The sequence below is a fragment of the Zootoca vivipara genome, chromosome 2 (genome assembly GCF_963506605.1).
Source record: "Zootoca vivipara chromosome 2, rZooViv1.1, whole genome shotgun sequence".
Lineage (NCBI taxonomy): Eukaryota > Metazoa > Chordata > Lepidosauria > Squamata > Lacertidae > Zootoca > Zootoca vivipara.
The window spans coordinates 88,405,940-88,432,830 of record NC_083277.1 but is presented as its reverse complement, the minus strand read 5'-3'; the positions used below and the strand labels follow the sequence as shown (position 1 = coordinate 88,432,830).

The 26,891-nt window shown below is 45.2% G+C and overlaps 1 protein-coding gene across 1 annotated transcript in view; it reads right to left on the bottom strand.

Moving 5' to 3' along the window:
- Window positions 1–26,560, bottom strand: part of GAS7 (growth arrest specific 7) — a 142,687-nt gene extending 116,127 nt beyond the window's left edge. Inside the window, exon 1 of the mRNA XM_035104613.2 lies at window positions 26,251–26,560. Within this exon, the coding sequence (XP_034960504.1) occupies window positions 26,251–26,469 (219 nt within the window). The 5' untranslated portion in view covers window positions 26,470–26,560. The remainder of the gene's footprint in view (window positions 1–26,250) is intronic.
- Window positions 26,561–26,891: the final 331 nt, after the last annotated feature.

Genomic DNA, 26,891 nt, shown 5'->3' with positions numbered 1-26,891 from the left:
GGAAAGGAAGCTTTTATTTACAACTCACATTTAACTCCAGATGACACCAGCATGAGCCCAAACAAGGCCTGCATCGCATTATGCATAGATTTCACAAACCTATGACCTCAGATATGTTCCAAGCACGTTGGCCTGCTTAGTCTTTGCCAAGTCCCTTAAGGGGCTGAGGCAGACACATGCTTGCAACATCTGACACTCTGCACAGAATCTAACGAGCAAGGCAGCCATGTGTTCCTCCAGCCACCATCCCCTACAATGCCGTCATTGCCCGATCCTCACTCCTACACTTCTTTGACACCTTTAAAGGAAGATGGAAGCATCTATTTCCATCTAGTGAAAGACAAACCTGTCAATTTTGGGGTTCTCTCAGACTATCATTTTTTTCAATACTGTATTAAGTTCAGTTTGCCGCATTTCCACAACTGGTTGCAATTCTTTTTTTAAAAAAAAAAAATCCCCATGAGAATTCATCAGCATTCTAGTGCACATCTCTACTAATATTTCATTTCATTATTTATTTATAAGGGTGTTATAAGAATTGCTCCCTCCCGGAGAAAGACCCCTTTTAACTCTTATGACAAAGGGTATTAATGGACACACTCACTTCTTGCCCTCTAAGTCTCCGACACTCAGCTCTGCTCAACCAGAACTCTTTACATTTTAATAGGTGAGTACAGCCTGGCTGCTTTATTTCCACCTTACCTGCAACGCTGATCATTCATGCATCAGAATGTGCACAATGGTTTACACAACACTGAACAGAGCCAACCAGCACAGAACCTGTCCTTAAAAAGAGTAGCCATTTTATGATGTTGCCTGAATTTTGCTCAAGTCCTCATGGTACCATTTCCATTATTATTCCTAAATAAGTCCAGGATTTCAGTTTTGCAGGCTGACTAATCAAGAACACTGTCTCATCCTATCAATTTAAATCACAGTTATACCATAAGGGATGGTTCCTGCCTACCTATATTCAATCATTATTTGGTTTAAGTTCCATAAAGCAAAGGCTTTAAAAAATATTAAAAGGTCCCATCTACTTTAAGGTGGGAGGAGGAGAAAGAATGATCTGTGAAGCTACCTTACAAGCCCAACTATTAACATATCCTTTAAAAAAATCAGCAAAAAGAGAACCCACAGAGATGGGCTGTTTCTAAGTGACTGTACAGTGTTAAACCATGCAACTTTCGTATCCACAGCCATTGGAACTCATCTGGAACTAAATGCCATTCAGCTTCTTTCCTAGAGCTTATGTGAGCCACAGACCATTCCATGAGACACATATGGCTATCCTCAGCTGGCATATAAAAGCATGCGCGCGCACACACGCACACGCACACACACACACACACAGGTACAGGCAATGGGAGTAGGGGGAATGTGGTGGATGTTATTGCAAAGTGAGGTCAGAGGCCCAGCAATGCAAGAGATGGGTGTGCCACATTACTACAAAGCACACAGAGGAAAATGAGATTCATTCAAAAGAGGAAAAGATCCAATCTAAGTGGGTGTGACCCATTCCTGACTGGTAATGAATTAGAAAAGCAAGTGTATATGGACAACGAAAGAGAGACAATAACTTTCTGTGATGAGCTGGCCACTCCCGGTCTCAAATGAGCCTGTCTGACAGTGTCAAATCCACTAATAAATTCCACACAGCATTTTCACAATACTTCTTTGTCGACGTATTAACCCAGTATTGTCAACTCCCACCAACAGTGGGTCTCCCAAGGCCTCCGGCACATTTATTTCCCAGTTCTGCTACCAAAGACTTTCTGCATGCTTGAAATAGGGAACAAATCCTATATCTCCCTATAGATCCTATGTATGCTGCAAAGGAAGAAAACACATTTCCTTGCCTTCTCACTTAAAGCATTCATTGCAACTTGGGGTCAGTGCACACCCTTACTGGGTGCATGACAAGTCGGTGTTTTGCAGGCTGGACAGAATTATTTGCATAATGAAGCAGCCTAACGAACCAACCTTCAGGAGCACAGGTCATAATTTGCCACTAGAATTAAAACACCACATACACAAATGCAAAAAATGGTCTTCCCCACATAGACACAAATCTCACCTGAATTGGCTTTATCTCAACCCCAGTCTGGAATCTCCCTTTTCACCTGCATTCTATCCAGTGCAACTGTATAGAAGTCACCTCCCTCTCTCACAAATTTACCTTTCTACTGTAATCAATAGGTCTCCTTGCAATTGTCAGGGAGGAGGTGACAAGTGTATACAGGCTAAACCTGTCCCAACTGTCGAAAGGCTCTTAATAAAATGAAAGTAGAATTCTCCTTTCAAACATCATTGCAGAATTTCACAATAGTAGTCAAAGACAAAAGCTACACTATCCAGGAAGGATTTGGGGGGGGGGGCATTTCAAGTTACTGTATTATTTTTCTTCTTCTTCTTCTTACGCCTGATAGTTGCCATGGACACCAGAAAACTTTGTATGTATCTGTGTCTAATTAGCCGCCCCCACACTGCACCATAGCAACACAGCTAATATTGTCCTCTAAAGATTACTGTGTTTTTCGTTTCTTAAAGCATATAGATTTGTAGCTAGTTCTATAAAGGTTACCAGTTTCTTAAAAAGGGACAGTCTGGAATGCATCCTACTAGTTGAAAGAAAAGCAAGATGTAAACATCAGAAGAGGAATATTCTTTCAGCAGCCAGGGCTGGGCTATGAAGCTGCTTTTCAGTGACAGGTCTTGGGCTGGGATATTCTTGTCCTGAAAGGATTAAACACAAGGAAGTCGAGGTGCCTTCATGCTTCTTCTTGTCCATTGTCCAACAGAGAAGAAAAAGCTTGCTGGTGTAAATCAGGGATGGAAGGGAGGAAGACCAATATTAATCTCTGCTGTAACACAGTCTGATAAAGTGAATGTCGTTTGCCTGATCAAGGAAAACAGATGTGGGGGAGAAGGCAAAAAAGAAGAACATACTATCAATTTGTGCATTATGGCACAGCATCCACCAGATATGCAACGACATCTTTCAAGGATATTCCATCACGCCAGACTTTCATCCCCCACTCTAATAAACCAGCTACAAGGAATTTCTTGCAGTCAGAACCTTATCAAAAATGCATGCCCAACATGTCACTTTCTTGATTTACTGACCATTTCTGTGTGGAACTGCGGCATGCAGCTCTTCAGAAGTATCCAGGCAAAACAGTCAATGTCACTTCCTTCTGAATCCTGCAGTTGGTCCCTTAGAATTCTCTCTTTGCTTACACTAGAGTTTCTCCTAAATTGCTTCCAATTACCTGGTTTTACTGCATGCTTACATGTAACTCCAACTGAGTTCAGGGAGGCTGACTTCCAAGTAAGCATGCTTAGGCCTGCAGTTTACACTTGCCTCAATTCCAACCTTTTGTGCTGTGATTTTCCACAGCCTTGCACCTTACCTGCTATATTAACAGATTTGCCGAAATATAGTTCATCGGTTTCTTATCGCAGGTGTGCCACCACCTCAGTCCAGCTGGTGACCTGCATCTCCTGCAGCTTCTTTCCAGACTTCTTCTATAAAGTCAGGTTCAAGTTAAGTTCTAACCATAGGCCATCACTTCCTGAAAGCTGCAGTGCCAAAGCTAGGCAGCACATGCCACTATCTAGGGAAAGCACCTGGAAAGAGTAATATTGCTTGTGAGATACTTACATTTCCTGGGTCTGGGTAGCGATGACTCACATTTTCTTAGAGTGGGAGAGGTCATAGGCTGTTTTCCAGTACAATAATCTCACAGTGCACACGGATGGGGCCACAGAGCAGATTCAGGATGCATATGACATCTCTATTCCTTCTACATATTTTTACTATTGTTAATGTCAGGCAACGGGCCAAAAACACATACAGGATACCATTTTTGAAAACTTTAAGAGGCATACCCTTATATACAGTCAAGGTGGCAAAAAGCAGTATAGCTTATTTTATTTGTATACACCTCATAATGGCTAAATCTGCAAGGAATAGCAAGCCAAACCATAGCTTAGTGCTAATATGTGAAGATGCAAACTACCAGGGATGAGATTGCAGCCGCTTTGCGCCTCTCCGGTCCTTTTAAATCAGTGTTGGGTGGCAGCTAAGCCAAGATATGGCTTAGTGTGGCATCCCATCCCAGGCCTGTGGTTAAGTTCTCTCCTCCTTAACCACTAGCTGCAGCAGATGTTCTTAAACTGGCGACCATCATTTCCAAGTTTGGATGAAATGGGAAACTAATGATTGGTTAGACACTTCCAAGTTTAAGCGCAGCTCAAGTGAAGGGGCTCTACATACCAGCAAAGAGCTTGAATTCCTTGCCGCTTAGTGAGTTGAGATACGATCACCTGAACCAGATCTATTTGCACAGCAGGTCTTTTGAACTTAGTAGCCACTTTGGTCATTTGAAAAAAATGATGGCCGATTAACCATATTCACAAATTTGACTTCCGGGGGTGGGGTAGGGGATAATAAAACAGAGTTCTTAGCATCAGTTGCAAAGTTACCTTAAATCTATGTTGTGATGTATAAAAACATTCAGAGGGGCTTCTTTTTCAATAGCTATGCTTTGAGGGACTTTGGCAAGGTGCCCTCAATAGCCCACTCCCACCTTGGTCACTGTCCCGACCTGGCACAACTGCTCTCCCACAGCCACTGTCAACAGTTTCTTTCCCATCACTCCTCACTGCCTTGCTTGAATGCCTAACCTACATGGAGGGCACAGCAGCCTGCTGCACTCTTCCTCTTGGGTCAGGATCTCAGCAGGAGCATCTCAACAGCTTCCTGCCAATTTTAAAGTGGTGCTAGTAGGAACTGGTTTGGTACATAATCATATAGTTATGCAAATTCTTTTCCTACTTCCTATCAGGAAGGAAGGAAGGCAGGAAGGCAGCCACGAAGGAAGGGCACCAGCTTGTCTTGAAGGTAAGGATGGGCAAGAAATTTGATTCAGTCCACGTACCTAATTGATCCCCACTTCACTTTCCGAAACAATATCCAAACCAAAACACGCACATATCTTTCAAAATTTGCATTTATCCAAATCTTGCAATACGTACTGTATGCAAAAAATGAACACAGAAAGGTATTATATTAGGGGACGTTGTTTTGCAAAATGTGTGTGTTTGGAGAAATTTGTGCTAAAATGCTGATCAACCTAGCAGTTCAAAAGCACATCAAAGTGCAAGTAGATAAATAGGTACTGCTACAGCGGGAAGGTAAACAGCGTTTCCGTGTGCAGCTCTGGTTCGCCAGAAACGGCTTTGTCATGCTGGCCACATGACCTGGAAGCTGTATGCCAGCTCCCTCGGCCAATAACACGAGATGAGCGCCGCAACCCCAGAGTCGGTCACGACAGGACCTAATGGTCAGGGGTCCCTTTAACTTTACCTTACTTAAGAGTAGAAAAATGAAAATCAGAGAAACTGAAATTGACAGATCAATCCCTGCTTGATGGAGGCAGCTGCTGTCCAAGATGTTTAATTCAAACAAATAACCACAAGGAGCTCCAGATTTCTCCCCAGTACACTTTAAAAACCAGCCAATGGTTTTGCCAAGAGACAAAAAGCAACAGCCTGGGTAGCCTTTGTTTGTCTCCACCCCACCAAGAATGGAAGCTGTGAAGCCCAGGACATGCCCTCCACCCCAAGGTCCACACCCCGGCCTTTAGTGTCATGGCATCTTCTCTTTGGACTTCCTTCCTGTTACATATTCGGCAGGTGCCACCACCTTTCAAGCACCCTACTGAAGATCTTTCCCAGCCTGCATCTGTACTGGAATTGTTTTCAGATGTGTTTTAATTGTTGTATCATTTGTATGTTTGCTGCTCTGAGCTCCTTCAGGAGGAAGGGAGGGATACACATTACATAAGTAACAAGTACAGATACAGCTGGCCAGGGGTGTTTTTGCGGACACTGCCCATCAGCAGCTCCTGCAATGCTGCCTGGGCTGCCAACAATCAGCTGATTGCTGGGGCTTCCATAGCTCTGTGTGTGGCACCAGACTTGGCCCAGAGACGCAAGTTGCTGAGGCTGCTTTGAACACAGAGCAACACATTTTTGTAGTATTTTCTTTAGATTGTCCGTTGCTTCAGGGTTTTTTTGTACGCTGCTTATCGAGATATTTTTTAACATACTAAGCGGTATAGACATTAAATAATCAACCCATCAATGAATTTCACCCAGGAAGAAACAATTCTCCAGCACTTGGGTATGAGTAGAGAAAAGTGCCCTGGCTTTCCCATCTTTTTGTTCCTTCAGCTGAAGGAAACACAAACCTCAGCATCACAAAACTAAGGTTTTCACACAACAGGAGCCATCACTGAGCTACTAATTAAGCAGAGCTAATCCTGTGGCCAGGGGCTGCTCAGCAGAGCAAATACAAAAGAAATCAATTTGCAATTGAACTCTCATTGCCTAAACTGGCAGGGAGAGGAAAGCTTTCATTTTCCATAGCAAGTTCAAACCTCCCCTGCAATGTCTAGTGTGAACAGGACTGAGGGTCAGGAGGTTGCTGGAAAACAATAGGATGGTGGATCTCACATTCAGATAATGTGCCAGATACACAATGGCTCCTTTTATTCCTGCTAACTGTAGAGGCTTCTGAGCTGGATTTACGCATTGAAAAGAAATGACTGCAGTGCACCGGCGCTTGGTTTTTTTCAAGCAAGGTATTGCTATGAGGAGGGGACTTCAAACCAATAGATAATTCGAAAGCTGGTACACAATTTTAAGTAAGACTAAGGCCAAACTTACCTTAATGAGATTCAGAAGCAGCAGAAAGAGAAGTTTCCTAGTACCCAAGCATCCTTTTCAAGCTGCTATTGGTGAGGTCCATACAGGAAGTAGAAAAGCCTCACCAGACAGGGGGATGAATGAGGCAAGACTAGACTTTATTTTTGGTATCCAGCTACTCTCTCCAGTCTATACTCCCTGCACACAATGGCAAAAGTGATTGCTTTGCGCGGGATGAGGGCAGGAGAAGCCAGCTTATATTGTCAAACCATTGGTCCATCTAGCTTAGTTAGCATTGTCTACACTGAATAGTTCCTGCCAACCTTGCAGTTCGAAAGCATGCCAAAAAAAGTGCAAGTAGATAAATAGGTACCGCTCCGGCAGGAAGGTAAACAGCGTTTCCGTGCGCTGCTCTGGTTTCGGTGTTCTGTTGCACCAGAAGCAGCTTAGTCATGCTGGCCACATGGCCCAGAAAAACTGTCTGTGGACAAACGCCAGCTCCCTCGGCCTGTAAAGCGAGATGAGCACCACAACCCCAGAGTCGTCTGCGGCTGGATAACTGTCAGGGGTCCTTTACCTTTATACACTGAATAGTGGCTTTCCAGAGTTTCAGACAGGGATCTCTCCCGACCCAACCTGGAGATGCCAGGGATTGAACCTGGGACCCCTTGCTTGCAGTATATGTGCTCTACCACCAAGCTATGGCAATTTCCTGCGGGTGGAGGGGGGAAGGTATGGGAAAATTGCTGCGAGGGATTGCTCCACTTGGGGATGGCTGGTTGGTTGCGGTTTTCTGCTCGTAAAAGGTGTGCATTCCAGGTCTGAGGAGCTTCCTAAGACTACATGAGCTCTCTGTCTGGGGGGGGGGGATTAAGAACTGAAAGAATCTATGCCTGAAAGCTTGGGAGAGCTGGTGCCCTTCAGTGTAGACAATACAGGGCCAATGATCTGACTCAGTATAAGACAGAGAGTTCTGAGTTCCTATGGCAAGGCTTTCAAAGCAAAGGTTGGCCAAATGAAGACCAAATCACAGCATATCACACATGCGGTGACTGAAAGGAAAGTAACTGGCAGGGAATAACAGCATATTCCAGCACCAAAACATTAAATAATAAGTGATTTCATCACAATTGCATTGGAATATGTCATCTGGAACCACCACTCCAACTCAATAACACCCAGAGCCAGCCTTATAATGAAGCAACGTGGAGCACTCACTCTGTGCAGCAAATTCCTAAGAAATCACAACTTTCTTCCCCTAACTCATTATGTGGAATCATACCCAAGCTTTTTATTTTGTTTTGTTTTTAAGTTAGTAACAAAGAGCTGTCATTTTGACTTTTTGCTTCAGGTATGAAAAACGCCTAAAGCCACCAAGCTAAACATTTCCATCTCAACAAAAATGATCATCTGGAAAGACCTGGCATGGTGTGTCAGCTGCAGTGTCAGAACCATGTAAGCCAGATGTGCAGGACTCATATGTCCTAGGCAAGCAGCCACGGGAGAGGAAGACGAATTAAGCCCCATGCTGAATCATTTGCTGTGGAACATACAACATCTCAGCAAGTGCTGTGAGAACAGTTCAGGCCTTTAAAAAAAGTGCAAGCCAGAATCAAACATTTCGCCCCGGCCCTTTGCAGAAAAGTGACTATCCAAGGGGGGAAAGCAGGTAGAGGCTGGGAATGTAAGAAGGCTTCCCCCCTGCCCTCATTCCGCACTGCATTTATCATGTGCAGCACTGTTTCCCTTTCACTGCAGTTAGCCTTCTACCAAAAACCACACCATTTGTCTTGCAGTCCACTATGGCAAAATTACCTAACTTAGACAATTTGTTACTTAACCTACACAATTAACTGTGCAATGTACAGTATTCCATCCCATTCATTTAAATGCAAAGGGAACTCAATGCAAATAGAGGTGCATGTAATCAATGGTGTATCGTTTGTGGATGGAAAGCAACAGCAGCAGCAGTGCCAGTCGTGTTTGCTGGATTGATTTAAGGGATGAATAAATGAACATTGGCAATTTCTCCTCCCATTCCCATCGGAATTCCCCAGTGTCCCTAGTAAGGAGTCATTAAAAGATCTCTGAGCTATTTAGGAATATTACAGTCAGGCCTATCTGTGAAAGCTGCTTCAACAAGAGGGAACAAATACTATCGCTTTTCAGAGTTCATCTCTACTCTTTTGTTACACACATGGGAGTACAGTACACTAAAGTATTTGCACATATTTAACGTAACTTGAAAAGTATCCCACGTTTATAGTCCCAAGGAAGCAACCAAGTCCAGCAGATATGTAAAGAACAATACAGAACCAGTCACGGGACATGCCAAAACCACAGTAACAATCTGCTACAAATGAGACCTAGATAAGGAAACAGACCCAGGACTTTCCTTTGCAAGTCATTATCCATTTCTACATTTAGGAGATGGAGATTACTTTTAGCAGTGGTAACATGCTTTTAAGCTTGCGCCATAACAGGCACAGACTCCATCAGACATGAGCAATTAAAACAAACATTTGCATGTACTGTTAGGACTCACTTGTGTACATCACAGGAGCACTAATAAGTTTACCCCAATCCTATTGAGAGGTTACTACGGTATCTGTAAAACCCAATCTCACAGGATTCAAGAGGACAGAGTCTGAACTCTTTCCAAGATTTCACTATTGAAAGTGATTACTTGGCTTAAGATAGTTAGTCCTATTAGATAGTTAGTCCTATTAGGAGACAGGTGGTGCAAGACAGGAAGTCAGAAGCTGTTGACACCATAGATTGCAAAGAGCCCTCTCCTGTTTTGAATCGCAGGTCTTGGTTGCAACTCTGTGCAAAAATGTTATGCCAACTCATAAGTGTGCCTCACATCTTACACTGTGTTACACTGTGAACTAAATGCACCAAAAGGGAGGGGGAGGATGAAAGGGACCCCAGGAATCGTCTGCTCCTGAACCTGAGGTTTCACATTACACAAGCCATGTCTGCCAAGTCTTATAAATCACCTTGTAATCCACTCGTCTAAGTGCAATTCCACAACTGCAGTAAACAACATTTGCTTTGTGCTAACCACTTATATGGACTTAGAAGCCTTTCTATAACCTCCAACTTGACACTGATGTCCAGCTACAAACAGGCAGTTGGTTCAAAGTGGAGATTCAGGACAAATCATGGTTGTATGAACTGCTGGTATGTGTCTTCATGGGTCGGTAAATACAGATGGGCGATAAGGTTTTCCAACTTGTAAAGGTAAGGTTAGGTTAGGTCCCGTCGTGACCGACTCTGGGCTTGCGGCGCTCATCTCGTGTTATTGGCCGAGGGAGCCGGCATTTGGCTTCCAGGTCATGTGGCCAGCATGACAAAGCCGCTTCTGGCGAACCACAGCAGCACACGGAAACGCTGTTTACCTTCCCGCTGCAGTGGTACCTATTTATCTACTTGCACTTTTGACGTGCTTTCGAACTGCTAGGTTGGCAGGAGCTGGGACCGAGCAACGGGAGCTCACCTTGTCATGGGGATTCAAACCGCCGACCTTCTGATCGGCAAGCCCTAGGCTCTGTGGTTTAACCCACAGAGCTACCCGCGTCCCTTTTCCAACTTGCACCAAGTCCCATTTATTCATTTAGTAGATTCATATCCCACACATCACTATACATTCTCAGAATGGCTTACAGATACCATACAAACAACAATATGGATCAGTATGCCCAGTGTAAAGCATTTCTGATAAAAAATCAATACACGTGAACCTCAATCTGACCATTATATATAATCATTCTTACTGCTCAAAGATTCAATGAAAGATAAACTTTGTAATCCCAAACTGGAGTCCATTCAGTGTTGGTGCCGATCTCATCTCAAGAGGGAGAACATTCCATTCTACTAACAGAGCCTCCCTCCAACACATAGAGCATCTCTCCAATACTATACAGTATTGTCTTTCTGCTAATGAGACTCAAACCATTCAGGATTCTGTCTATCACAGCAGGCCTCCAACTGCTTAGTGCCTTTGTGGAATGATCGCAGCAGCCCCTTCATCACTGGGGAAAGCTCTCCCAGACAGCTTCTTGAAGATGCAAAGGTGGTGGTGAAGCAAGCTTTGTTCACCACCATCACTGCCACATGGTAGGCACAAAAGTGCACTCTCATCTGTTCTCAATTGCATTTGGTACAATACTTGCACCACTTGTGCTCTTGCTATTGTCTGGTCACCTGGAGTTCTCCCCCAAACCAAGGAGGCCTTCTTATATCCATGAGACCAGATGGGCCATAATGACCCTTTCCATTTCTCTCTTCCACAAAGATTATGAAAGAGCACCAGTCATGCTAACTGGGAGATCCCCCAAAGCATTCAGGAATCCCACAGATTCCACAGCAGACACCCGCTATACCTTGAAAGGAGTCATTGCTACCAAAAGTCTAAATCCATAACAATGGGCTAATTTAACCACCACAACCAAACCATTTACCAGTCAGCTGTTCACCAAAGCCAGATCCATGATATATCTGCTGTTGCTGCCCTGCAATAGTGAAGACTAATTAATTTCCAACTTTTCTGGGACTATCTAAGGAATAGTATAATGAAGCCACTCAAGGATAATAGAATCTTAGAGGCAAGATTCCTTAGAGGCAACTAAGACTGTTCCAAACTAAGTCTCCACACTTAATGATGCCCAGCCTGTGCAGCAGGGTAAGCACAAAAAGCATGTTTACCTTTTATACCCAGAAACTTAAAACTAGTAAATAATTTTAAAACACACTACTTAGAGCACAATTTGTATTTTGGAGCATAGCACATGTCCAACCTTTGAGAATCAATAGGAAGGTTTTGCTTGAATCTAGAACACTCACTTCACAAACACTTTCCCCCTGTACTGAAGCTCCATTGTTGCCCATTTTCAAATGAGATTCTGGACTGAGTCAGAGTCTATGAATACTGCAATGCAGCTTGAAAAGTTGCATTTTTCTGCTATACATCATTGATCATGATGCTTCAGTTAACAAGACGATCATTTGTTCTGCCCTTGCGCTGTACTGGTACACAAAATTACACAATACAGATTGTTATGTTTGTTAAAAATACATCACAATGCAAACTTGTGCCGTAAGAGATTCCAAGAAAACAGAACAGCTTTCATTAACTGTTCACAATTGTAAGTCTTCCAATCCCTAGATTTGCGTCATCCTAAGGAGCTAATAAGAAATTTTTTTTTACAATAGCCATGTTACCTGACACACACATACACACACACAACATTAATACACTTGATGCTCTGCCCCCCAAAATAATTCAATTCTATTCACTAAGATTGACCAAGGTGCGGGAGGCAGTGGAAGACAGGAGTGCCTGGCGTGCTCTGGTCCATGGGGTCACGAAGAGTCAGACACGACTAAACAACAACAAAATTGTGGGAGTCCTATATCCCAGTTTACAAAACTTCAAGCCTGATGTCCATAGTTACCTCAAGAAAATATTCTAAAATGCCTATCTGTAATGTCTCAGATACCTCCATGATGCTATAGCACAGCACATCCTTGCAAAGCAAAAGATACTTTTAAAAAACATTGCAATTATCCTTCCACAGTTATGGTGGATGATGCAATTATTTACATACTTTTAATCCAGGACTGGGCTTCATTATAGGTGCTTTGATTAGGAGCACACAATCTCATAAAGGCACGTCTTGCTAAAGTAACAACAATATACCCCATGCCTGGGGTGATGGGACAATTGCTGGGAAACACCCTTCTGCGTTGAAGAAAGAGTCGCATAAGTGCATTCTGTCTATGGTGTAGGCAAGCACCCACGCCTATCATGAACAGAATGCAAAATGTGCCCACACACCCTTGACTCACATGCTTGGTGGTGATCTTCCTAGGTCTCTCAAACACATCTCTTCAATAGCCCATTAAACATTAGAAGTGATGCTGAAGTGTACCACATAAAAGCACAACATAAGAAGCCCAACTTAACTATTAGCTTCTGTTCCCTATAAACAGAGCTGTTGCACCATCTTCAAATTCACAGCTTGTTCCAGTTCCCAGATGATGCACAATAAATCCCCATTTTCTGCTGCTCTATAACCAATCCGGCTAGTCATTCAGCCAAATATATATACACACTAGATGCTGGGGAAAGAATAATCAAGGGAAGATCAAATTAGCAATGCTGAGTAACTTCTGTACCTGTCATTTCAGCTCATACAGACTCGTTTATTAAGCAAGCTTCTGTCTGCTGGAAAGAAATACATACCCATAGCTCCATTGCACAAGAGAGGCTCGGATCTGTGAGTTACAGGCCTAGTTACATTCCAAGTGAAAAGAATTGCAAAATCCCAAAGTGCCAATCAAAGAAAGGTATAATCCCATACTACTATGATGCATATTTAAAAGCACAAATAAAGAGTAGATCCTAATAAAATACCTGAAATTGTAATTATACTGCCAGTTCAGACAGCACAATCCAAAGCACTGTACTCCCATAAAAGCAAAATGCTGGTTAGTGAACATAAAGGAAGTTCTGCCCTAGAAAACATGCTGACAGTAAATCAAGAGAATGCATTTCTTGGCAGACTAAATGTTCCTAATCTATAAGATTTAAACCAACTCAAGAAACGGACATAACTGAACAGACCCTTAATTTATTCAGAAGAGGAAATCCTTTTTTGCCTTCTTAAAAATCCCAGGACATGGTCTGAGATGTGAAATCTTAGGATTGATTGGGTTAGGACTGTAACTTCATCTCAGGCTTCTATTAATGGTGTGAATACTTACTGCTATAATTACTGAAGTTTATATGGCCGCTCATCAGTAAAATTCTCTAGACACCTGTGTAGCTTCAAGCTCAATAAAAGAGGCCACCTTGCCCTTTGGTCACAGAACGCACCCACTCAAGCTTCCCAATAGGCCATTACAGCCACTGCAAACCTGTATTGCCAGTGCCCTCCCCAATCTTGTTTTCCACTGCTCTTTCCTCATCCATTTTAGTGAGCAGAACTCTGGCCAAAGGCAGATTTAGGGGAGCGCAACCAGTTGCACTGGTCGTGGAATTTCGGGGGCGCTGCAGGCATCTCCACAACTATTATGTAGAATGGAAGGTGAGAGGCAGTGAGGTGCTGAATTTTGACATCGCACAGTGCACCACTGAAATTTGAGACCCCAAGGCCCACCACTGCCCTAGGTGTAACACACAGGTATGCAGATGACAGAATCAGGAAACCATGGCTGCCGCTCTCTCACTGCACCAGGGCATTTAAAGGTACTACAGTGGTACCTCGACTTACGAATAACTCTACTTACGAATGTTTCTACTTACGAACAGAGCTCCGTCCGCCATCTTGGATGCGGTTTAGATAGGATTTTTTCGACTTACGAATTTTTAGATAGGGTTGCTTCGACTTACGGATTTTTTCTCCCAATGCATTCCTATGGGATTCGACTTACGAATTTTTTCGACTTACGGATGTGCATTCGGAACGCATTAAATTCGTAAGTAGAGGTACCACTGTACATGCTTAATGTTCTAGTTGCAAGGTGTACATCTGTATCAGATGGTGAGATTGTGGAGGGGGGTGTCACTGCTGATTACCTGGAGGGAGGGGGGCAGCAGCAAGCTGCAAATGCACCGGCAGGAGTGCTGGACTGGTTCTGTACCAGCCTTGGCCCTCCCTCTCTTCTTTTCAGTAAGCAGCAGCAGCACTGACCATAGCTGCCAAGTTCTCCCTTTTTTTAAGGGAAATTCCCTTATGCTGAATAGGCTTCCTTGCGAGAAAAGGGAAAACTTGGCAGCTATGGCACTGACCAGAGGTCAGATGAATGCCACTGTCAGGGCCATCTTAAGACTATCCAGCGCCATGGTTCAGAGATCCCTCCGGCACCCCCCCACACACACACAAACACCACTTGCCTCTATGCGCAAGACGCCCCTGGCCACTGTCCAAGAGGTACTCCACCATACAGTGGTACCTTGGGTTAAGTACTTAATTGGTTCCGGGGTGCCATTTGCACCCCGAAAAGTACTTAATCCAAGCAGCGATAGCACGTGTGCGCAAAGTGCCGATAGATCACTTCTGCGCATGCGGGCGCGGCAGATCCCAGAAGTAAACACTTCCAGGTCCGCAGAGTACTTAAACTGAAAGTACTCAAACCGAAGCGTGCTTAAACCGAGTTATGACTGTAGCTGTATGAAGACTCATCTTCAAACATATGCAGTTCCCCCAGTGAAAATCAAGCATTAGCTGATTCTTGTACATAGCTGCTTCTCACCATCATGCAAACATGACTCTTGGAAGCATTCTTTCCACCTTAAACCTCAGGCCAAATATTCTTTTCCCTGTCCCCTCACCCATACACAACCAAACATTGGGAGTAAAAGGTTGTCCTGAAATAAACAGGATTAGCTTCCAAGTAAAGGCCTCTCCAAGTATGCATTGCATGAAGAGGTACCACACAGAGAGTGGGATTGTGGGGCTACACCCCTGACCTTGAGGTCACATGGTAATATAGGTGCAGATGTCTGCAAATGATCGCCTATGTGTTTTCCACATATTCTGGAAGTTCCCCAGATGTGCAGGATTCCCAAACACATGGAAAACAGACTCATGCAGGCTTTCCTTTGCAGACAGCCACACCTAGCATGTGGGCTTGAGGGCAGCTTGGGGCCGAGGGTAAGTGAAGGGGAACATAAGCAGCAGCAAACATTTGCTGTATTTTTATACACACACACACACACACACACACACACACACACACACACAACAAAGCAGCAGTCAAAGTTAATTTCTGAAGCTGCAAAACCAAGCCTACAGCTTTGGCCAAAAGTTGACAACGATTACTAGAAAACAGAAACATTTTTTCCCCAACCAAGAAAAATTAAAGGGTTCTATTTCCCACTGTAGTGGTCCAATCTTCATGCAAGTGCTAGTGTGCTCACCCCCACCCCCATCATGCTCATTTAACACAGACATACAACATCAAAATGCAGGAATCTTTTTGCCCAATGTGGAACTCGAATGCACAGCCCTGAGATTAAGAGCCTCACAGTCTTCCCAGCCCTACCTGGAGAAGCCAGGGATTGAAACTGGAATCCCTGAGTCACTGAGCTATGATTCCCCACCTCCTTCAAACACCCTGCCCTTAAGCTTATCTCCTTGCCTACAAGAAAGGTACACATTCTTTTCAGGGGGTGCCTAATCTCAGTCAAACCTTGCCAGGGCTGGGACCGAGAGAGGGACAAGTGCATGCTTGACCTGTAGCTACAGCAACACCAGCCCTTCTCAGTGTTTCTTTCTTAGCAACTCCCCACACAAAGCCATCCTAATGGTTTGCAATTGGCCCATGTTTTGTGCAAGTTGTTTGATGGAAGAGATGCTCATTTTCTTAAGGTATCTTAAACAGCACTTTCTCTTAGCAAAACACCAGATTTTGACATCTGTTTCTCTTTTTGATCGAATAGACATATTTTATACAAGTGAAAAACTACTGGGAGGGGTATAAAAAAAGGATTAGGACCAAAACCTGGTGCAATGCAGATACTACTGGACCAGAATAGGGACTACACAGCATTCATCTACTACTACTATATGGAATAGGTAGGCTCATAGAATACTGGGTAGGAAACTTTTGTATTTTCTGATCCAAACAATGATCAAATAAGAGGCATTTCCTATGCACCTCTCCCAGGGACCTCTTCTCAGTGTTGTTCTTTCCTGGATTCTTCTAGATTTATAGAGTTTAGCAAATGAACCCCTTTCTATAAAAGACATGCAAGGACAATACATTAATTATTATTATTATTATTATTTATTATTCGTACCCCATCTGGCTGGATTTCCTCAGCCACTCTGGGTGGCTTCCAACAAAAATTTAAAATACATTAAATTGTCACACATAAAAAACTTCCCTGAAGTTTCAGGTGTCTTCTCAATGTCAGGTAGTTATTTATCTCTTTGACATCTGATGGGAGGGCGTTCCACAGGGTGGGCGCCACTACCGAGAAGGCCCCCTGCCTGGTTCCCTGTAGCTTTGCTTCTTGCAGTGAGGGAACCGCCAGAAGGCCCTCGGCGCTGGACCTCAGTGTCCGGGCAGAACGATGGAGGTGGGGACGCTCCTTTGGGTATACTCGGCTGAGGCCGTTTAGGGCTTTAAATACAATAAAAGAATCTGTGTGAAGCTTCAATATTTTCATTGAGGAAAATGGTGTGATATTTTATTTTATTTTTAAATGTGTTGCAAACAAACCACTCTGAAGGGTCTTACCAGTTTATTGATTTGAGCACAAAGCTTCACAGCTATTTGTTTTTGCAAAGAATCCAAGCCAATATACCTTTCCAGAAAACAGCACTTTTCTTCCTCAGCTATTGAAGATGATGCAGCCCAGACATCTTAGAATTAGGTAGCAGGGTGCCTTTTCCCAGCACACATGCCATAATGTTTTGTCGCTAGAAAAATGCAATTTTCTCCAGCTAGCACAGGCATCCCCAAATTTCGGCCCTCCAGATGTTTTGGACTACAATTCCCATCTTCCCTGGCCACTGGTCCTGGTAGCTTGGGATCATGGGAGTTGTAGGCCAAAACATCTGGAGGGCCGCAGTTTGGGGGTGCCTGAGCTAGCATTTCCCTAGCAATGTTCTGTGGACTCTGACTGCCTGAATGGATAGTGCCTGCAATATTACTTGCCTAGTGACAAGTAGGGACTCCCATGGCACCAGCACCTAAACCATAGTCTGTACCTTTAAAAAATGGTTGCATATACATGTGCATGTATATGCATGCGCACACACACACACACACACAGAGAGAGAGAGAGAGAGAGAGAAGCTGAGCACTTTCATTCCGCTAACCTTTTAGAATTTTTTTAAAAGGAAGGTCCAAGCAGATCTCTGAAACATGACATCTCCATCATAACCTTGTTCTGTGCTTTTCGCTCCCCACTGTTGGACACAGAGAGCTGGACATCTGGCCTCACATGGCAGGGGGCTATATGAGATGTTCTTGATATTGGCGTGTGTCTGAGCATTCGCAATCCTAGCTTCACTGTTAAAAGTATCTCCCACCAGAAAGCCAAATCATACAGTGACTTCATTTTGTTGAAAAAACAGTTGTTTGAATCAGCCGTGAGTATTCCAAGCTGTGCATTCATGTCCTTTATCCCAGTTCCTCATGCCAGTTTTTCCCACCCTTGGCTTCCACCAACATCACCAGTGTCATTGCAACAGGAAACCGCATCCCATGATGCTGCCTTGTGTCATATAGCAGGAGAAGCTCACACACAAGACTTTCTTTCAAAAAATGAAGCACGTAGAACATGTTTTTTCTGTCAGCAAAGCTAGGCTTCAGAAGGTTGGAGGCACCCAGAGCAAAGCTTCCAGATCTTAGCATGTAGGTAGGCAAACATGGGGGAAAATATTGCCATTCAGGTACCCACAACCCAAGTCATGCCTTTGAACCTGCATAGGTGACTTTCCCTTCCCATTCAGGAGCCACCGCCTACACTAAACAGCTGGGATTAAGGGACCTGACTTTCAGGTGAGAAGGGTGTAGTTCAGCCAAGGCTTGAATCCCACTACTTCTAACTAAACCACAGTGAATTCTCAGGATTGTTTGTTCCACTTTAGCCTCCTCAAGACCATCACACTTTATGATGACTTTTAAACAAAGCTTAAAGGAGTCCCAGCTAGTGACTAATTTTCAACAGGGGGCATTTCCTAAGTCAAACAAGGACTAGCAACATGAACTCTTCCCACTAATTCTGGCACAAACCTAGCAAAGGGCTCCATAACAGTGTAGACGGAGACAGACCACTTGCCAGAGTTATTCCCTCATTTAGCTCAGATTTCATCCCCGTGCAATGCCAAGACACAAAGGGAGTGAAGTGTTAACTGACCCTGCACACACAGGATACAATAGTATGAAAGGTTTACTTATGTGGTCACTTGTCTTGCCGCAACAATCCCTTGAGTCTCTTCAACCCTGGGCCAGTTTGTAATTTCAAGGCCAAAGTGAAAGATGAATAATTGAACATACAGCGTATTAAAATATGATTCCCTTCTCCAGGGCACTGAGGACCCCATATCATCCTTTGGTGTTCCACTTCCACATTTGTTCACTGTGCAGGAGTTCCCTACACAGGGAATAAATGCAGTAAGTTTGCAGACAGTGGTCCACGCATACTGCTTATCACAGTTCAAGAGAATCCCTGGACTACCTATCTTGCAATTTCGGGAGCCACAATGGTATATCATTGTGTACCTGCAAAAGAGAAATGAATGAGTCACCCCAATATCCCACCAATAATGTGGCAAAACAAACACACATACTTTGCTAAGGTGAGCATGCCAGCGTCATATAGGAAACAACTGATCTCTTAGATCAGGGGTCCCCAGACTACGGCCCCCGGGCCGGATGCGGCCCAATTGGCCTCCCAATCCGGCCCGCGACGACCCCCGCCGCCCCCCACTTCCAGATCTGGAAAAAAATCGCCGAAAATCGTTTCTGCGCATGCGTATGGGCCTCTCCCGACCCAGAAGAGGTCATTTCCGGTGCACTTCCGGGTCGGGGGAGGTGCACTTCCGGGTCGGGGGAGGCCCATACGCATGCGCACAAACAATTTTCGGCGATTTTTCCGGCCTGGAAGCACCCCACCGCGCCAGTAAATGGGTGTGCGCATGCGCACTGGCGCGCACTCCCCCACCCTCCGGCCCACTGCGCGCGCACTCCCCCGCCCTCCGGCCCGCCGCGCGATCGGCGCGGCGGGGACCAGCCCGAAGGCGGGTAAGTCTGGGGACCCCTGTCTTAGATGCCTTGCAAGCAAAACTATTTTGAAAATCTGTTTCCCCACCCCCACCCCCCAATCCATATATAAAACTAATACCCACTGAAAACAACAGCAGCTCTCAGCAAATGGATAGGTGCTGGCAGAAGTTCCAATTCCCAAGCTGTCTCCTTCAGTACTGGAATGAAACATTATGCTTCGCAAGAGAGATGTGCAACTATGGGAGGTGACAGTAGCTATAAAAAGTCCTGACAGTTTTCAGAAGAGCAAAATTTACATTGGCTGCTGCTTCTTTGCATAAGTGGTTTCCCAAAGCCATCAGTCAAAGAAACATCAACCATCCAATAATGTCCAAATAACCCTTCGCAAGATATTAATGTTGTGCAGGTGTCACCATTCCAGGATCAAATGCAAACAACAACAATGAGTCATACTAGGTCAACTCACTATTCAAGCCTAGGCTTGGCATGCAGACAACTATCAGCTGATACGTCAAGTCCATTTTTTTAATGGTATAATATACTGAAACTCTAAGAATTCCAGGAGTAAAGAAACGTAAAATTTATGGGGGACTCCCTGGTCCTGAATAGGGCAACTGTGCTCCTGAAGGACCAGGTGCACAGCCTGGGAGTCATTTTGGACTCACAGCTGTCCATGGAGTCACAGGTCAATTCTGTGTCCAGGGCAGGTGTCTACCAGCTCCATCTGGTACACAGGCTGAGACCCTACCTGCCCGCAGACTGTCTCTCCAGAGTGGTGCATGCTCTAGTTATCTCCCGCTTGGATTACTGCAATGCGCTCTATGTGGGGCTACCTTTGAAGGTGACCTGGAAACTACAACTAATCCAAATGCGGCAGCTAGACTGGTGATGAACGGAGTGGCAGCCAAGACCACATAACACCGGTCTTGAAAGACCTACACTGGCTCCCAGTATGTTTCCAAGCACAATTCAAAGTGTTGGTGTTTCCCTTTAAAGCCCTAAACGGCCTTGGTCCAGTATACCTGAAGGAGCGTCTCCACCCCCATTGTTCTCTCCGGACACTTAGGTCCAGTGCCGAGGGCCTTCTGGTGGTTCCCTCACTGCGAGAAGCAAAGTCACAGGGAACCAGGCAGAGGGCCTTCTCAGTAGTGGCTCCCGCCCTGTGGAACGCCCTCCCATCAGATGTCAAAGAGATAAATAACTACCTGACATTTAGAAGACATTTGAAGGCAGCCCTGTTTAGGGAAGTTTTTTTAATGACTGATGAAGTATTTTAATGACTGATGAAGTATTTAATGAAGTATTGTTAATCTCCTGTTGGAAGCCGCCCAGAGTGGCTGGGGAGACCCAGCCAGATGGGTGGGATATAAGTAATTTATTTTTTTATTATTACTATTATTATTATTATTATTAAGGCTGCACTCCTATTGCCATTTGTTAAGGAGCAAGACCCAACAAACACAATAGGACTTAACTGCAGATAAACATGCATAGGGTTGCACTGCATTAACAACATATAGTAAATTAAGGACAGGTGGTGAAATAAGGTTATGTGTCACTTTCAAATTATAGGCTGCTGCAGACGCTAAAATGTCTCTCCAGAGAAAGCCAAATCCACAGACTGCCTTACTTCTTCTCTGCACACCAACAGGCCTGTTGCCACCATACCACATAGCAGGGAGCCTACTTCTCCTGTCATGGGCTGCCAGTTGCACCACAGCCGAGTAGCAGCAGGGACAGGGCAATGGTTGGGCCTATGCAGTCATCTTAAGCTTCCAGCCCATGAAGTTGTACTCAGCTCATGACATACATACATCTTGGATAGGGGCAGCGTAATATAGTGACACTGGTGAGCACAGATATGCCATATGAGTCCAGGGCTCTGCTCAGCACCTCCTCCCATCAACTACTAAGTGATATCAAGGGCAGCTTGCCCAGGGCACCCTGCCCCCAAGCCTGCAGCTGGCTGGACCTGCAGGTTAGTTCCTTTCTTCACCTAAGGTGCATAAGAGAACACTGCAATTCAGCAGGACCCTCATGTTTAGGTGCATGCAATTACCCAGGTGGCGCTGTGGGTAAACCACTGAGCCTAGGGCTTGCTGATCAGAAGGTCGGCGGTTCGAATCCCTGTGACGGGGTGAGCTCCCGTTGCTCGGTCCCAGCTCCTGCCAACCTAGCAGTTCAAAAGCATGTCAAAATGCAAGTAGATAAATAGGAACCGCTACAGCGGGAAGGTAAACAGCGTTTCCATGTGCTGCTCTGGTTTGCCAGAAGCAGCTTTGTCATGCTGGCCACATGACCTGGAAGCTATACGCCGGCTCCCTCGGCCAATAATGCGAGATGAGAGTGCAACCCCAGAGTCGGTCACGACTGGACCTAATGGTCAGGGGTCCCTTTACCTTTACCTTTAATTACATGTTATGTGCACTGAACACTAAAGGTGCTTTCGTTTCAGATTTTCTCCCCTGGTACATGAAGGATGAAGGGCATGCGAACCTGACGCTCACCAAATGCTCTCATAGCATTGAACCATGGTTTGGCCTTGTGTCTGAACACAGCAGCTGTAGAACAAACATGTTTTACTAGTGAATCTTTCAACTCAGTTCAGAACAGGCTTTGTCAGACCAGGTGGAACAAAGTCTTTGTCTATGTGCAACAGTGAGAGAGAAGGCTTCATTCAGAGAACGATACTTGTAAGTGTTAACGCTGCCAGGCTGCATGTCACGTCTGCAGGCGTCTTTGTAACACAGAGTTGGTATGCCAACAGGCCTGGTGCCTGTAGTCAGCTGTAACTCTCCAATGGTTTGACTTCACCTCCGAAGGCACACTCTTCCATTGTCTGCCAACCAAAAAAACAGATGCCAACCAAAAAAACCCAACTTGTAGGAGTCTGAGTGTTACACAAAAGATCTAGTTTTCATTGCAAAATGTTGGAATAACATTCAACCTTGCTCCCTCCTTCTGTTTCCAGATATTTTTACAAGATCCTCCCTGCTCTCGTGAGGGCTAGAAATTTATATAAACAGATATCTAGGATTATCATATTTCTGCCATAGGCATCACATTCTTCCTGCAAGCCAGGTGCCAAGTTGCTCCTCACAATTTTGATTCAGCTACTGTTCACCTCATCAACTAAGAGCCTGGGTTCCTGATATTTGCCCTGGAACCAAGTCCAGTTCCCAATATTTGGCAGAGGAAATTCCTACCACCCCAGATGTCTTGCTATACATTCTTCCTTCTGTCCAATACCCTAGTTCTTTGATGCAAATCAAATTATATATGAATTTGGAGGCCTTATAGCATGAATAGGGTTATGGTCATTATTACCCTGTCATCTCAAACAGGCCTAACAGGAATGAAGTCATTGAGAGCAATTACACTCTGATGGGGAAACAAACAACGTATAAGAACCACCACTTCAGAAACAGCGCCAGCCTGGAGCAGTAATAAGGAAATACATATTACTGCTACAGCAAAAGGGTTTTAAGCTTCAAAAACAGGAAAGGGAGTGAACAGTCAGTGTACACCAAATTAATCAGAAAAGTGCCCTTCATATGCGAAAGAACCTGTGTACTTTCTTAAGTATCCCTTACAACTTGGATCTCAAGGTGATTAAATATATGAGGGGCGGGTTTGTGTTTTAAATCAAACACTGTATAAAGCTACAACTGTTTCAGCATTTACCTAAATCTGAGCCCAGAGAGAGCTCCATTTCAAATATACACGTTTCTGCAAACTGTCAACAGCTAAAGGTTTTAAGGTTGCATTCCAAAAGAACGAACACCCCACTCCAAGGGTTTGTTAAACACACCAATGATCTTTTCATAGTAATTGCGCAGAAGACATTTATTTCACTGCATAGATGCAAGCACAAAAATAAGCAAAGAGAAAAGGAACGGAATTTCTGAACTTGGGATGAGAAAGCAAAGTCAAACTGTATGGATGAAATTTCTCTTTTCCACTTCACTACTGTGCATGTCCCAACCAGCAGTTTGTTACTTGCAGGATACATCTCCTAATGCCAATGGAACAGCATCCATGCTGCTTTCCCCCATGTCAGCTGGACTGAGGCACATGAGAACACAACCTCCCACGACTCTGAAGAGCAGGCACAGCAACTTCGTCTAGAGATTACATGCAGCAAGGAAAACCCTTGGAATCATTTTTCAGGTGGAAGCAATGCCAACAGCACATTTCTCCACAAAAAAGTAGAAACTTGAGGAAGGAATTGCACACATTTGAGTATTTGCTGTACAGAACAACAAGATTTATAAAAAATACACACCAGAACTCTTCTCCACAGCTTGGCCAACCAATTCAAGGTCCTTATTAGCAAACCAAGAGCAAGAGGACTTTACAGTACTGACAATACAAGCTGGAATGTTCAGGATGCAACCATTATGGTGCTGGAAGCTTTTGACTCACCTGAGCCAGACTTCCAATAATTCTACAGGAACACCTGTTCACAAATACCTTTTTCAAGTCATTGGTAGCATACAGACAACCAAAGAGAATAAAGGGCCTACCCTTTAAACAGTTTCAAAAAGATTCTCTGTCAAGTTTCCTGAAGGGGATCCTGATTCTAATTCACCACAGGTGACCAAACACGTGATTATTTACACCCTGTTCTAAATTACCCCCCACTATACTTGCCCTTCTCCTTGTGTGCTTGCACAGCAGACAGGAAAACAAAGCGACAGACTTCCTAATATCTACAGAGCCCTCCCTAAAAAAGCACACAGATTGACCACATTTATATTTTATCCCTAGGAAAATACCGCAAACTGCATGATGACCAATTAATCTGCATTTTGCAGTCAGAAAAAATCAAATATATTAATCTATCATTTTATTTTATTTGGCTTGTCTAGTCCGATCATGGAGGCCTAGCAAATCTTGCATTTCTTGGCAGCAGAGTTTGGCATTTTTTGGTGATACGTCCACAGATCCCTTAAGAACAACACAGATGGGAAATTTGTGGTGCTGAAAGTTTACTTGGAAATACTTATGATTCTGAAAACCATATGTCAAAGCACAATCCTGACAGATTGTTTGTGCCATAGATGCTTACAAAGCATCATTAAAGATGGTGTATAGACACAACATCTGGCACATCTCCTAACTGGAATCCAGGGTGTCACTAGACTGCCCCATACCAAGCTTAAAGCTTTGCCAACAGCCTTCCTAAGCAATAAATGACAACACCAAATTAATAAACATGTAAGTGATGATCCTGGCTCAGCTGTGCAATGGGACCATATTACATCAACACCATTCAGCTGCACTTGGGCAGCAGAGCACATCCAAGAACCAAATTGCATTGAGCTGAGCTGATTATTTAAGAAATAAATCCCACCAAAGTAAAAGTTCAAGCACATTGATTGGCATATATGTCACATGTGCTTAGCATAGCTTTAAACAGAGGGCTCTTCTCGTCTCTCATCAGTGGTGTGGTCTACCAAAGTTTCCTCTTATGCAAACACTGCTATCTTCCAATAAAAGGCTGGAGACAGTAAATTTATTAGTATAGAATAATCTGTTTGGGTTTTTCTTTTTTTTAAAAAAAAAAAAAAGATATTCATTCATCATACCCAACCACAGGAAAACATGGTATGCAGGCAGAGAAAAGAATCCACATCTGGCTGGAAATATGGTGAAGAAGCGGCCCATTTTCACAGGCAGCTTTTGACATTAACCCATCGAGATCAGTGTTGTCAAGATCTGCTCTTAGCTGGTAGCAGCTCTCCAAGGTTTTTCAAGTGCTGGAATTGCCCAGCCAGCCCTACCTAGAGATGCCATGGTTTGAACCTGAGACCTTCTGTTTACCACCACAGAGCTGCAGCCCTTCCCACTGGGTTGAGGGGGAGGGAATGTGTGAGTTACTCATCTCATCATGCGCCGAAATGGGACTTCAGCAGAGCATGTTTCTCACCCATGGTTCATACATGGAACAAACACTTCATGCAGAAAGCAGCCCACCTACACACCTTGGGAAAACAAAGCTTAAGAATGTGGAGAGCCCTTGTGAGGTGGAAACCACAGAGTGGAAGAAAGAGGTGCTTCTCTAGGCAGCCTCTCTTCACACTGGAAAAGCAGTTAAGAGGATCCCACCATACGGTTGGCCATACTGCTTGTAAACAAGAGACACCCACAAAACAGGCACTCTGGTTATTCTATACCAAAGGGAGCATCTTCACAGCACCCCACAAACACTGCACACATCCCACAACAGCAGCAGCAGCTCTGCACACTGCACAAGAGGCTGCACCATTCTGCAACCCACACCACCTTCACATGCCAGAAGGGGGTCTGTTAAGGCATGCACACTTCAAAGGGAATCCCTTTCCCCATGTTCCACAGGGAGGAGGGGGGCCACCAGGCAGGATGCACGCCTCCCTCGCTGCAACGCAGCCAGCCAAGCTCAAAACACCTCACACAAACCCGTGATCAATAATAATAATAATAATAATAATAATAATAACAACAAGAACAATCAAGTAACCCCACGCCGGCACCTCATGGAACCATCCCAACAACTCCCCATATAATATCATAACCAACACTCTTCAGATCCCCACAAGGTGAAGAAACCCGTCGCAGGGGCGCCTAACAGACAACGCAGAGCAAACTTGGCAAGACCCGAACTCGGGGCCAGCGCCTTCTCCCCTCCGCATGCCACAGTCTGCCCTACGAGGCAGCCCATCACCCGAGCCCACCGCCGCCCTCCCCCCACACCCCATGGCTGAACTGCAGACCGCCCTCCCTCCCGCCTGCCCTGCCCCTCACCTCGATCAGCTGGACGTAGCTGGCCGGGAACCAGCCCCGGAGCCCTTCGGCGGTCTCCCCTTCCCACCAGCCGCCGTCGGGCCCCGCCTGGAGGACGGTGAGCAGCTCCCCCGCCGCGAAGCGCAGCCCGTGCCGGTGCCTCTCCCCGGAAAAAGGGTACAGGGTCCTGCAACGCGCGCCCAGCACTGGCAGCGCCCGCTCCTGCCCGGGCGGCGGCATCCCCTAGCCAGCCAGCCAGCGACTTGCCCAACTAACTCGGCTCTGACCGCTACAGGTGCTGCTGAGCCGAGCGCCTCTGGCAGACGGGAGCGAGCCTGCCTGCCTGCCTGCTCGCCTGGCCCCTCTCGCGTCCCTCCCCGTCAGCCCGGCCGGCGGATTGGCCGCCTCGCTTCCCCGTACCGCCCCCTGGGACAGGCGGACCGCCGCCGCGCCCGCCCTCTCACACGCGCACGCACACCGGAGTCCCAGCCAAGGCTGCACGCCCTCTCTGCACGCACGGAGAGGGGAAACGAGGAGGGGGACGGGACGGGACGGGGCAGCGGCGCCTCCGCCTACTCTTCGCCCCCGTTGTTTCTCCCCGCAGCCCCTGTCAAACAGGAGCAGGATTTTTGCGCTTCTTCGCCTCCCACTTGCATTGTATC